We start from the raw sequence: 15,921 nt of genomic DNA on the forward strand, positions 1-15,921 counted from the left end.
GTACACCCAGTTGGTACTAGACTCATACTTCATTTTAAACCAGAAGAACGGTTGCTTGACTCAATAACTTGTGACCATAACTTGTACTAATTCTTAAATTATATTTTTACATTAATTTATATGAGAATTCCATTCCATTCGTTAACAAGAGTGGAGGTAGGTAGAGCAAGTGGTACCACAGAGGTAGAATTAACTTCTAATGATAATAATCGAAAGGACATCTAATATATAAAATACATGTTGCATATAATAACTGACAATAAATGTTTTAAACAAACTGCACAAACATACCAGTTGCTTTGTGTAGGTTCTTAAAATAATATGCTATATTTTTACACCCATTTGATGCTAGACTTAAATTCCATTCTTTAACCTGAGCGGAGGTTTTGCTGAGGTAGAATGAACTTCTGAAGATAAGAATAGAACTGCCCTACAATATATAAAAGCAATATTACATATAATAAAAAATAATTTAAACAAACATTACAGACATACTTTAACTGAATAAAATTCTTTAATTTATAAATCAAGGATCTATTTTTTTTTATTTTGTTTTTTTTTTAATCATTTTAAAATATTTAAACTAAATTTGATGACCACAAACAAGACTGACACCTTTTTTATAAAAAGAATTTTTGCCACGCTCCAAACAAACAACACTTTCTCACCTTAGGCTTGAAGCTTCCTATCAGCTTTGGTGTGCAATTCAAAGCGTTTTAAAAGAAGACGCAGCTTCTGCTCCAGATTTCTTATTGAATGCAACTGTCTTAATTCTTTTTTTACACTGCTATGCAAAAACTCTCCCTCCTCTTCACTCAGCAAACCAATAGTTTAATGTGAATTCACAAATAGTGGCACATTAAAAATGAGTTTATGCATTTTTCGCGTAATACTTTCTTTTGGAAAGCAAGCATGAAACTCAATAGCAAATAAATTTATATATTGATGAAGGTCAGTAACTTCTGCATCAGAAAGAAATTTTTGCTAAAAAAGAATAAGTTGCAATTTATTAAAAACACTAAACACACGTTTAAATTTATTTTTAGTTGCTTCATCATCAATAACACTACAAAGTTTACAGTGGTTGCTTAAGACTATTTTACAATGATTACCTATAAACACATAACCGTGTAAAGCTTGTCGCTCCACCTTCATATCTTCAAGGGCCTTATTAAGAGAGTTCTCATGAGTCCCCATGTTACGTTTGGATTTATTTTCTAGATCTTCACACTCTATCTGCAATCGAATACACTCAACATCTAAAAGTTCACGCTGTGCGCGTATAAAAGAAATTTTTTCAGATATATACAGATTAAAATCTTTTATATCTTCGCCCTGACAAACTAAACAAGCATAATTTTCACACAAATGTCACACAATACACTCTTTTCAGAATCACCAATAATTAAACAAAATTGATGAAACCATTTTTGACACAAACCACACTGCACCCAATCAATGTTAGAGTCATATTTTGTAATTAAACACCTGATACTAGCACAAATTTCTTGCTGTTTACAGGTGTTTTTTTTAATTGGAGGAGTTAAATGATAAGCATTCTAATTCAGAAAAAATATTTTCTTTTAAAGCTAACCACCATGCCTGTAGATTTGCAACATCTACAAATTGATTACCTAATAAACGCAAAGCTTCTGCTGTTTTAAAGTATTCAACGCTTTTAGCTGCCCCCAATTCATTCGTTTTCACATTCTCCTTATGAGATAAAGACGAATCAGCTTGAAAAGTCCTACACTCCTTCAACAATAACTTAAACAGTTTTAACACTATTCCTAACATAATATAATAACTTAGAATAAGGTTTACCATGTCCTAACTTAACGTAAGTATTTTTTTTCCCAACTATTGGCCTTTGTACTGATATATTCTGTGGATTACTTAATGTAAATCCACAGAACAGTTCAGAAGAACCAATGTTGTCATAGTCTAAATAAGAATCAACAACAACTAAATCCTTACCACCCTTTAAAAAATGTTTGCAAATTTGGCAACCATTCTGGTTTATATTACTAATTTTAGCATTATTTTTTTCAAAATTATTTTTTTTGCACTAGCAGATGCAAATTTACGTTGTGCTGTTTTGATTTTTTTTATTTTGAAATAAGTTGGAACTGCTCCTCCTGCTTTAGCCTAATACTCATAGCCTCTAATTGAGAACTTATTGAGTTACAATGTGTGTTTAAAGTCTTGTTTTTAGAATTCAAGTTAGTAATTTCAGTTTCCAACTTAGTTACCTGCATTATTAATTTATTTTTTTGACATTAGTTTCTTTTTTATAAGTTAATTGGTCAACTAGACTATTTATAATACAAAGTTACACTCTTCTTCCCAACAATCTTCCCATTCGATGTATAGTTTTAATAATTTCCATTCAGCAGAATACATAATGCTAAATAAATCTTGTAATAAAAAAATAATATAATGCAAATAAAATAATATTTATTGACAAATAGATGAACAAGATATAATAGGATTAAACTTATCTAATGTTAGTTGATTACCCTATAGAGAAAAAAATCACCTAACTTTGTTTATTTTATAGTTCAAAATTTGTCTTGCTAAAAAAGTTGTTTTCATAAAATTCATGATATTCTTGTTTGGGTCGTAAGGTATTAAGGTCACGTGATTGTTTAAAAATGTAAACAAAAATTTACTCATAAAACAATAAAAATTTGTTGCTAAATCAGCCAGGTTTTTTAACATAGCTGGAGGTATATAAAATAATTTTTTGATTTTCATTTTTATAAAGAATTGAATTTTCAATAATTTAGTGCATATTACAAAAAAAATTTGATTTACATTGTAAAGTGATAAAATTAAAAATAGAAATGCATCAAAAGCTAACTTTTCTTACAAAAATGAGCAGTATGCACCAAAAATCAGATAGAATAGACATTTATTGATAAGTGTTCCAAATTTCAACTATCAAACATGTAGCTATGTCAGAATATCTTAGTTGGCCCAAGACAGGTTTTCCGTAAAAATTGTAAAAAACAGAAAAATGATCCCAAATCTTTAGCAATATTTTAACAATATCTTATTTTAGTCAGTTTAATGTAAATATTTATTTAACAAGGAAGGATAGTTCTTTTATATTTTTTTAATTTGAAGATGAAAGAATTAAAAATACTATTATTATTTTTATATATTTGTATTATATTTAGAAAAAAAATACTATTATTTTAAAGTTAGTGAATTTTTATACTTTTTACGTGGAAATAATTTTCTTTTTTTAAAACACAAAAGTTCTTGTGACGTCAAGCTTGCTTTTATATTGAGTGAAACAGCCGTGGTATGATTTCTTTCACATTAAGTTCCCAATTAATCCTATCATTTAGCTAGAAAAATATTTTTAAAAATTCCCTAGTTTCTTTTCAGAACATTACACTAATTACTCTCATATATAAATTATATACCTTACTAAAACATTTTAAGTTTGAGTATATTGCTTATTGGTTGTTATAGCCCAGGCAACTTGCAACACTCTCAAATTAAAAGCAATTCTAAGCAAGAGCTGATTTGGATTGCCTTAGGTATTTTAGTAATAAAAGGTTACAAAACATTGTAACATAATAAAGCATAAGAAATAGTCTATAACTTGATTATTAAAAAAAGGAGTAACTCTTAACTTGCCGCACCTCTCGCACAGAAACAAGAAAAGTTAATGTTTTAGTTTATTTCAGTTTTAAAAGTCAATACATATAAAACATGTTTGTTGATATTTAGCTGTTAACCTGAAAAAAAATTGGTCATTTTATTCTATAATTGGTAAAAAATGTTTACCCTCTAATAGCAACTGATGGTAAATAATATTAAATAAAGCAACAAATTTTGATAAATTTCATGTTTATTATGCTATCAACTTATTTTACATTAAATCCTCCTGAAGAAAAAAAAATCTGTCTGTTGTAGAAAAATGAAAAAAAGAAAAAATTTATAAAATGTATTCCACACTTCCAAATTTTATAAATAGTTTCTTTATGCTATTTTTGGTATAACTAATAAAATCAAGTGTGCTTTTTTTATTGAATTTCTGTTAATACCTCTTGTATAATGATATAAAAAAATTAAATACTCTTTGCTGGCTTTTAATATCAAAGCTTATATTTAACTGCACAAAAAAGCTGTTCCTTGAAAACAAATATCACTTCTTTTGTTAAATTTTCAAATTGCATATAACTTTGTAATGATTATGCTTCAAAGAAAAGGGACATTCCATTCGACGAGAAACACATTTAGAAATCTTTTCACATTTACAATTTAACTTTAAATGCAGGATTATCTAGTAATTAACAGATTACAAAACGTTATACCACATCTTAATGGAGAACCAAATTCTCTATTAAGATGTGGTACAACGTTTTTCTTGATTACTCTTTTTCCATTAAAATATTTAATTTTTACTACTAAATTTTGTTTGTTTATCTTTTTTTTTCTTTCGATTATTACAATAAAAACAAATAGCACAATCATTTGCATTTTTTTAATGCCACAATTCACTTTTATTTGGTCAAGTTATTTGACTTCAATACTTTTTCTTGCTTGTAATGTCAGTATTTATATGTAACAGTACAAAAAATTACTGTTCAAACATAAGACATATTAGACAAACATAAATTTTTCTTTTTTTGTTTAAAATTTCAAATACAGTATTAATATCCAATTGTCTGCCAAAATGTATGCCAATGTAGTCTGCCAAACTTTTTCTAAACCTTCAAAAATTGTTTAATGGTTTCAGGACAGAGTTTTATTAGAGTTATGTTATAAAAAAAAGATTCCTCAAGACTAAGGTTGAAACAAAACATGAAAACAAAATCTCATTAGAGTTCATATATTGACATGAAACATGTAAGCTTGTTTTGAAATCATTACAAATTTTATTTTTTAAAAACTTTAATGTTTAACCCTTTTGTAATTAACATATAAATCAATTTATAAATAAAGTTCTTCACCAGTAGTCTTGTGCAACTGCATATCAATTGCATATAAACTATGTGTTTGAGTATGCTTTAATGCCAAGTTCATTATATTTTACATTCAAATTTACTTTAACACATTTTTTTTTCTATTTCTTTAAATTAACATTAATTTAACATTAAATTAATCAAAATTCTGTCTAATGCAGAAGTTTGATTTTTATTATAAACAATTATTATTATTTATCAAAAACATGTGCTTTTTAAACCCTAAAATTCTTAAAAATAAAAAAATTTTTTTTTTTTACAAATATATCTAGGTGAGAGCTGCAAAAAGTGGAACATTAAAAATAAATTTTAGAATAATTTTAATATCGTTTTTATATTATATACGAACTGAATAAAACAAGCCTTGTCTAATCCATCCTGTCGGAATCACGTGACTATATCGCGAAATCAAAATTAATTATTTTGAATTGGGAGAAAACAAACTATTCTTTCTTATATGCAAAGTCAAGAAAACATTGATTAACAATAACTTTATGTTTACAATTCAAGCTTCAGCGGGAAGCGAGAGCTTTAGCTCTTGCTCTCTTCCATACTCCCATAAAACATTTTAAGGGAGCAACTGACAGCTTTCGCAAAAGTATTTTTTTTTATCAAAAGTTTAATTATTATTGTAACTAAGATGAAAAACACAAAGTTAAAAAAATTTAATTCATTGGATAATAAACAGGCACGGTTTTTGCAAAGTTAAAAAAATTTTACACCTAAAGAATTTTTTCATGGCGCAATAAATGACTTGTTATGTGTATATTATTGTATCATTAACATTACAAACATATACTAGTAACAAGTATAAAACTAAATTTTGTATTTAATAAGCAATTTTTATATAAATAAACAGATAGCTTGTGCAAAAACTAAAAGCTCTCGTAAAAAGCAGTTTAGAAGAGCAGCTTGCATGGTTTGCCATGTTGGTTTTAGCAGAGCTTTTCTTCGCTCTCGCGCACATTTACTCTTGCCGAGGCCTGCAATTACTTTAAAGATTAATCAAAAGAAACAGCAAATAGATGTCTGCAAAATATAAGTCTTTTAGGTGATTTTACTTTATTTTTACATACTTTTAGATATCTGTTCAAATAAAATGATGCCTTACATTGCTGTCTACATATTATTTTGGTTATTTTAGGTTATAAAAATTACTGATATTTTGATATTTATTTACCAATACTAAATTAAGATGCAAACTAAAAGTAACCCACCAGTAATAAAATTAAACCATTATTAAACCATTGCTTGCTACATGCACTACTATCTACAGCACAGTTTATCGTATTCAACCACTTTCTTTTAAGTACTTCATCTTTAGAAAGACGTAAGTTTTTTTCTTTTTAGTTTTGTTAGTGCGCAACAATCTTTTAGGATTTAAAAAAAAAATTGTCAACAAACCGCTATTGATTTTTTAGTTTGTTTTCCCCAAATTCAAGATGGTTAATTTTAAAACAATTCTTTTTAATACGGATGGATGAAGCATCATTTCAGGCACTGATTATAATAAAGGCTTATAATAAAGTGTATTTTTGATTTTAGAGGAACCGTGCTATTGGGTAAAGTGGCACAAGTTTTAATAAAGCAACAAGTTAACAAAATTAAGACTATTTATAAACAACAAATTAAGAATTTTTTGTTAAAACTAATAAAGTTATAAACCACGTAATCTTCATCAAAATATTCTAAAAGTTTCCACAATTATTGTTATTAAGTTGTGGCATCAAAAAATGAAATAACACTGGCATCAAAAGACTTTATGATATTTTTTACAACAAGTTAGTAACTAATTATGTCTTAAGAATTAAAAAGTTTATTTTTAAAAAAAGTAAAAAAAAAAAAAAAAAAAGCGTTAGAAAATACATTGTATGAGTTTATTACTAAATGAAAAGAGTCAAAGAAGTTTTAGTTAAATGTTATTGATTGAAATAACTTTTATTTGTTTTTTTGTTTTTTTATTTAAAATATAATTTCCAAACAATGATGGGTTGGTAAATTAATAAATTAATCAAATAAATATTTTAGTTTTCAAAAACTAACGAGTTATTTAACCAATTAAAAAAAGGCATTCTAATTTTGAAAAAGTGCTTTTTATTCAAATAACAAAAAATATTTGTTTAATATCCAAATGTAACTACTGAAAAAAAATGATTTTATTGGACACATAGAAAGTAAAAATACTTTCAAAAAGCCTGAAAACATAAATAAAAAAATAAAATTAAAAAAAGTAGTTTACACTTACATATTTTTAATAGAATATAAAAACATTACACAAACAATTTATTTTTATATTAGAGGAGCTTAACAGAGTTTTTTTTGTTTATTTTTGTTTTAGAAGTTGAGCATCAATCCAGCAACAACTATTTGTTATTATTCAAGTTCATATTCAATGTTGTATTTGAGTCATTTAAATTCATTGCTGCAAAGTTGGATTTGACAAAAGTTATGAATCCTCATATCAGTAGTTGGAATCAATTTTTATGTTCATTGGCTGATGAATTATTAAAAGATAATATAAATAAAATCAAGTTTTTTTTGAAAGATTGCATACCTGGTATGTTATAAGTTTTCAGTATATATATATATATATATATATATATATATATATATATATATATATATATATATATATATATATATATATATATATATATATATAAATTAGTAAAAACACTTATCTAATTTTTGTTAACTTCAACACTGTGTTTCACCATCAGAAGCTTCATCAGGAATAATGTCTAAACATAAAAAAATTTTCAAATTATAGAAAAATTATTTCACAGGAAATTGGGAATTGTTATAATTAATTATGTAATAACAATTCCCAACTTCCTGTGAAATAATTTTTCTATAATTTGAAAATTTGTTTATGTTTTTATGTATGTGAAACACTTTGTTGAAGTAATCAAAAATTAGATAAGAGTTTTTACTAATTTATTATTGCTCTGTTCTTTAAGAACATTGAGCACTCTGTTTGTAGAATACATTAACATAATATATATATATATATATATATATATATATATATATATATATATATATATATATATATATATATATATATATATATATATATATATATATATATATATATATATATATATATATATATATATATATATATATATATATATATATATATATTTAAACAACTTTAAAAAGTATTCTACACAATAGAGTGCTCAATGTTCTTAAAAGAACAGAGCAATTATATTAGTAGTAGAAAATCACTTAAGAAAATTTTTTTCCATTTAACACTGTGTTTCATCAACAAAGATTCATCAGAAATGGATGATCAAATTAATAGAACTTCAATTTATACCAAAAATTAAATTACAGGAAGTTGCAAATGTCTTAACTACTGTAAATTTTCACACATTTGTGGAATTTGCTGACACTATTATAAAAAGAATTCTTTAGAAATGATTACTTATGCTATTTTTTTAAAATGTTTTTTTAAAAAGGGTAGTTAATGTAAATATTATTTTAACTCATTTATTTTTATAGTTTTTTAGGAGAAACTTATTTTCGTGTCTACATTTAGAAATTAATTCCGATCTTTTGTTTAATAAGCATTCTTGATTTGCATGTGTAATTATTTCAAATTTTTCTTGTAGGCATAGTATGCATTTTTTGGAAATATTGTTATATGCAGGCGCTCAATGCACACATTGGCCTAAAATACTTCTAATACCAAAAAACTATAAATACATAATAATCATATAATATTAATATAATAATATGCGTGACGGAATCACCAATTTATGTCCATAAATTTATGTCCATAAATTCATGTCCACCAATTTGTGTCCATAATTTGGTGATTCTGTCACGCATATTATATTAATATTATATGGTTATTATTATATAAGGTGGTCAAAACTATACACAATTTAAGTTGTGGGCTTAAAATTAATTGTGTTTTATATAATAAAACAACAGGATTTAAAATAAAACACAGGAATTAAAAAAACAGCTGTCAAAAATTGTTTTTAAATGGTTGTTCAGGACCCTTAAACATTTAATGGGTCGCTAATATTATCAAAAAACATTTTTTGCAAGAATATTATGTTAGATCCTAAACAAACCATAATTATATACAAGTTAATGCTAAAAGAAATTTTTTTAATTAATTAAGAAAACCAAAAATTTATTAGTTTAGTTTTTATTATTCACCATCTTCATATATATTATGTAGCAAAATAATTAGTTTTTCATACAGAGCAATCACTTTATTTTTGTGTTGTTTTTAAGCTTGGACTCTTTTTAGGATGACCATTTTAACTCATGTCTTTTTTCAAGTGTAGTTTTATGTGTGTTTAAATATTTTTAACGAAAAAATACCTTGTATTTGTTTTACCTAATAATTGCAAAAAGCATATAAAAATTAAAAAATGTGAAAATTATGTAGTTTTTTTTTCAATTCATGTATATCATCATAATCGTCATCATCATCATCATTCTTTATTGTTTTCTTTTTTCTCAAGACTTTACTCTTTTTGATGTTATTTCTGCTCAAATTGACCAAGCCCTTTCTCATTAAACCTCATTGGTCTTATTGATGACTTTAATACTTATCACAATGAATGGTTTGGCTCTAGCACTAATGACTCTGCTGACACTAATATTCATAATTTTTGTATCTTTCAAACTCTCACTCAGATAGTTAACTTGTGACTTATTTTCCAGACAACCCTAATCAGTTACCTTTACTCTTTGATTTATGTCTCGGATTTGACTCTAAATTGTGCCCTGTTTCTCCTTGCTCTGCTTTGGTTGATTTAGACCATGCTATGATCTCACTAAAACTTATCTTAGACTTCTATTCTTCAGGTTCACCCTATTATTGCACTTATTACTATTATCTTTTGAATTGGGTAATGTCGAGGTAACATTTGTGATTTTCTTTGTAATGGTCCTTAGGTTGATCTCTTATGTCTCTCCGTTGAAAATTGTCCCTTATACCTCTCCTAGACCCAGGCAAGATTGGAAGTTTTTATTCTTGTTGGTTTTAAATCAAGTTTCATTCTGTTTTATGGTTTTCACCTTTTTGTGCTGTTTATAATTGTAATCATTTTATTCGCAAGACCAACTCTCCTGAAACAAACTTTTTATTATTTCTCTTGCTAATGTTATTTCTCTTTTAAACTCTTCTACAGCATGTGGTTCATACAAGATTCCTGTCACAGTCTTAGACCTCAGCAGGAGAAAATAAGTGCAAGAGCGGAAAAGCTCTCCTAAAACAAACATGGTGAGCCATGGGAACTGCTCCTCTTAACTGTTTTTTATGAGAGCTTTTGGTTTTTTAACAAGCTAGCTGTTTATTTATAAAAAAATTGCTTATTAAATACAAAATTTGGTTTTATACTTGTTTCAAGCATATGTTTGTAATGTTAATGTTTCAATGATATACACATAACAAGTCCTTAAATATTTTTTAAGGAAGAATAACACTTATTATGTCTTAAAAAAATTCTTTAGACATAAATTTTTTTTTTTTGCAAAAATGTTTTGTTTATTGTGCCTGTTTATTATCCAATTAGTTTTGGCTGTTTACTATCCAATTAAATTTTTTTGACTTGGCAGTTTTCATTTTAGTTAAAATAATAATTATAATTTTGAAAGAAAAAAAATACTTTTGCGAGAGCTGTAAGTTGCTCCCGTAAAATGTTTTAAAGGAGTGTGGGCGGGAAATCTTATTTCTGTCAACCTTTTAACAGATTAAAATTATGAAAATCTAAAACTATTTTTGATATTAGCAGAAAATTTCCAACAAAATAGCTTACTTTGTTTTTAAATAGCCTTTTTAAATTTTTCATGCTAAAAACCTAATTTCCAAAAAAAAGTTTGATATTTAGGGTTAGATTTTGTTTCAACTTAAATATTTTATTAAAGCAATCGTCTGAATAAATTTTTTTTTTAAATTTTATCATTTTCAACACATAAATAAAAAACTTTTTTAAATTTTGCCAATATCTTTATTTTTAGTGAAGAAATTTAGTTTTTTCCACTTTGTTGCGCTGGTACTTTTGCTCTTGTTATTTTTTTTATTTTCTTGGTAATAAAATCTGATCCTAAATTTCAAAAATTTATTATAATGTTACTGGGGAGAGTTAAATTATAAAAATACAGATGTATAGCTCAACTATTTTTTTAAAAGTCTTGAATAATTTAGTTAAACGGATCCCCAACCGTTGAGATAAGTTGTGTTCGTATTAAAGAAAATGTTAAAAAAGAATGTTTAGGGTAAATTGTTTTGATTAAAACTAGGGATGCACCGATGCCTATTTTTGGCCCATGGGTACATGCCAATGCCAATGTATCGGCTGATGCATCAGCATTGGCCCTGAAACTGGAAAATATGATGGAAAAAATACACTTAAATAGAAATGCCATATTTCATTCACGTGACAATGAAAGCAATGTTTTAAAGTTGTTACTGTTGAAGTTTATTTTCTATTTATTTTTTTATTGTTCTCTTGATAACTTGGGCAAGTACTTCAATTGAAAAGCTTGTTATATAAATATTTACTTTCGTCATCCTGTTTAAATGTTTAGGACAATTTTGTTTTTTTATAAAGAATGAATGGAAAATTTTGATGTCGTTACTTCTAATAATTGGCAAGTTTTTAGCAAATGTTTTTACGAAATTAAATTTTAAAACAATACTTATATTAAATGTTTATTTATTGCACGCTTTTAATTTAATAATAAACTTTTTTTATCGTTTAATTTTAATATAAATGTAATGAAACATTTTGATTGTAAAGAATAACTGAAATAGTTTCAAAAAAATCTTTGTTTAAAGCAATTTTCTCTTTACAATTTATTATTATTTAATCAAAAATTTCTTATAAATTATAAGAAAACACTAAAAAAATAAGGAACCCTGTTAAAAGCAGTTCGAAAATTTTTAGTTTAGTGGTTGCATATATGCCTATATAAAAACTTATTATTAATAAGTTAGACTTATACATTGCATTTATGTTTATGGCATAATTCTATGTTTGGATATAATATAGAAACACAAAATAAAAATAAAATTTAAAAAGTTTTTAAAACAATCAGCATCAGTCGATAGTTATCAAAGCTGATGCTGATGCATCAGCTAAATGGTCCAAGCATCGGCATGCCAATGCATCGGTGCACCTCTAATTAAAACTAAATAATAAATGTATATCAATAAAACTAAAACTTTTTGTTTTTTCATTTATTTATTTTCTTTATTCATTCAATTAAAAAAAAATGTTTTTTTTAATGAATGAATAATAAGATTCTATTCTAAAACAGAAAAAAACAAAAATGTCAAATTTTTCCTTTTAAAACTGAAATTATGAACAATCGAAGTTAATAAAAGGTGTTAACTTGAGAGCAATGTAACTGAAACAGTTTTGACCACATCAAATTGTTCCTTCAGTTGTTGTTGACTTGATTTTTTTTTATTTTCTTGGTAGTTTAATAACTTTTGATCCTAAATTTCAAAAATTTATTATAATGTTACTGGGGAGAGTTAAATTATAAAAATACAGATGTATAGCTCAATTATTTATTTAGAAGTCTTGAATAATTTAGTTAAAGGGATCCCCTACCGTTGAGACAAGTTGTGTTCATATTAATGAAAATGTTTAAAAAAAATGTTTGGGGTAAATTTTTTTTGATTAAAACTAAATAATAAATGTATACTAATAAAGCTAAAACTTTTAGTCGAAGTTTACCTTATCTGTTTTACTTTGGTTCTCTGAGTCTTTATAATATAGGCTGTAATCTACAGAAAATTATTTTATGCGCATTTAATTCATAACAGTTCCAGTATATGACATCATTGCGTATTTACTTTTTTGCGTATTTAAGATATTGAAGTTTGTAGTGCAAATTGTTTTTAATAATTGTCGGGATTATTTTTGAAATAATGTCTTTTATATATTTGCTATGCTTTTCTAAAATAGATGCTATTTGTTAATTGTATGAATTTTATGCAAGTATTATAGAATGTTATATTTACTTTTTATAGAATCTTATATTTAAGGTGACCAATGTCCTCCTGTTTTATGCGAGAGCTAAATAAAATAAAGATTTTAGACTTATGACTTTTTTAGATTTACATATTAGAATTTTATTTATTTTTGTTCAAACAATAAGAGTTTGTCATTTTCTCCGCACAAAACTCTAGTTAATTAAAATGTGTAAAAGAAGAAAGTCATTATTTGTGCAATGTTATGCACAAAATAAAAACATTTTTTTTACAAAAAAAATGTTTAGACTTTAATTTTTCTAATAAATAATAAATTGGCATAGTGGAGTGAATCTTATATTACTCTAATTTTAAGGCGCGAGTTTCAAAGCAGTTTATGTTTTTTAATTAATATTGTTGTGTATTTATAGTTACATTAATATTGTTGTTAATTACAGTTTATTTAACTACTTGCTGTCAAGTGTACAAACTGACTTAACACATGCATGTTGGAAGTAAAAATAAAAAGTATATCTACACATTGTATGATCAGTGTTAATAAATGTATGATCAATGCTAATAAAGTGTTAAGACAAATAAAACATTTATTTAAAAACTTAGATAAACTATTATAAATTATTGTACACATCCCTCATAAGACCGTATCTAGACTATGCAACTTGAGTTTGATATCCATACTTAAAACAAGACAAAAAATTTTTTAAAAGATAATATATAAAGCAACACAAACAAATTGTCTTTAGAGAAAAAACTATGAAGCAAGACTAACTTGCTTTAAATTAACGGCTCTCAAAAAAAGATATGACTGTAATTTAGTTTTTCAAAAAAATAAAACAAGTAGATAATTTAACCAGTTACATTTTTATAATTTTTATAAAATGTGATTGTGCTTACATTGGTGATACCTTAATCAAATGTATTATCGACAGTTGATACATCAACAGTTACTGTCAATTTTTGATTTTCAAATTATTTTTAAAAACTTACTCTTATTGTTGTTCTCTTAACAGTACCACCAAGTACCAATTACCTAGGGAGTTTTTTATGGCAGGTTGCAAAAAATATCCATTTAAATAAATAATTTATCTACAATCTGGAAATCTTTATTATGTTAGCATAGATTTAAAAAGTTTTTGTAGTTTTTGTAATGAGCAGAACATCGGAACATTGTAACAACACAAAACATCAGAACATCCATTAGATTGACTAGTACACACAGCACGTACCATGGTCATTGAACTTCTTCATTCATCTCACTTAATTTCTCATCAAAAAATGCCTTTATGCTATCAAAAACTAGGTATTTAGCACATCTATGAATGATGCATTCATTATTGTTTATATCACATACTAATTTTAACATTAAATCTTTGTATGTAATATTCCATTGGTTAGCATGTATGAGCACTATTGTGTTTTGATGGTGTATACAAATGCATACATGTGTATGCGTTTGTATACACCATCAAAAACTTAAACCATTGTATTTGTATACATCATTGTTGATACAAACTACAAAGTTTTGAAAATCTTGCATTAATCTTTTTTACCAGGCATAATCCTAGAGTATTTAACTTATTGAAAAAAAACTTAAACCATAACTGAAAGAAAGTCAGTTATTTTTTGGTCTAATACTTTATTTTATTTATTGTTAGCATGAGAGATCAATAGTAAATGATAATCCAAGAAGACATAAAGAAGAGAACTCAGTATGAGGGTTTCCATTCATTTATATAGGGATTAGTAAGTGACCAGGGCCCCGGCCCCGGTTAAAAATGAGGCTTTTTGCAAACCTGGCCCCAGACCAGGTAAAATGATAAGATTTAGCAGGGGTTGATAGCCGGGGCTAGAAAAAATTTTTTATAATACTTTATATATTATAATTTTATGCTTACATTTACTATTTATTAAATAATGGCATACATTTATATATTTTTTAACTCTAATTCAGTTCCAGCAAGATTGCAAGCAATTATTATGTTATGAGTTACTTTAAAATAGAGAGTAATTTAAAATACAAAGAAAGGTATAACTGAAGACTTAAAAAATTGTAAGTTGTATAAAAAACATGAAGATGGGTAAAAGTTGTAAGGTTTTTTTGATTTTTAAGGAAAAAAAACTGGATTAATAAAAGTTTTTTTTAGCATGAAGGGACAGGTAAAGTAAAAGGATGCAACTTGTTGAATAAAAAATCAAGCAAGAATGAGTTTTGGTTTATAGAGATGATAGCTTGTTTGAGCCATGACCATGATTGTATTTGTAGAAAAAAAGAAAGAAATGCAACTTTACAACAATGGGAGAGTGGCTCAAGCTTGGCAGATAAAGCAGGTCTAATTAATTTACAATATGCTTTTAGACTTTGTCTAAAAGTAAAGGGGTTGTTATTTGTCAATATAGAAATGCCAAAAATATTGCAATATTTTTTTGCAGTAAATAAATGAGTTTTGTTGTATAACAAAAATTATAGATTTTAGGTCCAGAATTCAAATCCATAAGCCACTGCAGGCCTTAGGCTGTTACAGAAGAGAGATCATATTTAAAATCAGCTGCTTGTTCTAAGCATTTAAAAAGTTAAGATTTTTTGTCAAGACAAAAGTATAAAATTGAGTCTTTATGTTCTATTAAAGTTGGTGAATTAAAATTATTACATATACGTGGTATAAGTCACGTAGATAAACGTGATGAAAGTCACGCATTCATTTACGGTTATTATTTTAATGACTATTTTAGTTTTATAATTGTCATGGGAATTATAACTTTGTATTTATATACGATTTTATGTAATAGAACAGAAGGTTGAAAAACGCTCAGATAGTTGTTTTTACTATATATATAAACCAATGCAATAATACAACAAGCTATTTTGGCCATTATGCCACCAGTATTTGATGGCAACCATCAACAGTTTATCCGTCAACTCTGAACATATATTGCAGCAACATCGCTACTTCCCCAAACAACTGG

At 26.0% G+C, this 15,921-nt stretch overlaps 1 protein-coding gene across 2 annotated transcripts in view; it reads left to right on the top strand.

The window, feature by feature from the left end:
• Positions 1 to 15,921, top strand: part of casp8 (caspase-8) — a 47,582-nt gene that overhangs the window by 1,002 nt on the left and 30,659 nt on the right. For both annotated transcript variants that reach the window (XM_065809007.1, XM_065809009.1), the window contains exon 2: positions 7,321 to 7,539. In XM_065809007.1, coding sequence (XP_065665079.1) covers positions 7,431 to 7,539 — 109 coding nt within the window. In that variant the 5' untranslated portion in view covers positions 7,321 to 7,430. The remainder of the gene's footprint in view (positions 1 to 7,320; positions 7,540 to 15,921) is intronic.

Source organism: Hydra vulgaris, chromosome 11 (genome assembly GCF_038396675.1).
Source record: "Hydra vulgaris chromosome 11, alternate assembly HydraT2T_AEP".
In the NCBI taxonomy this organism is placed as follows: domain Eukaryota; kingdom Metazoa; phylum Cnidaria; class Hydrozoa; order Anthoathecata; family Hydridae; genus Hydra; species Hydra vulgaris.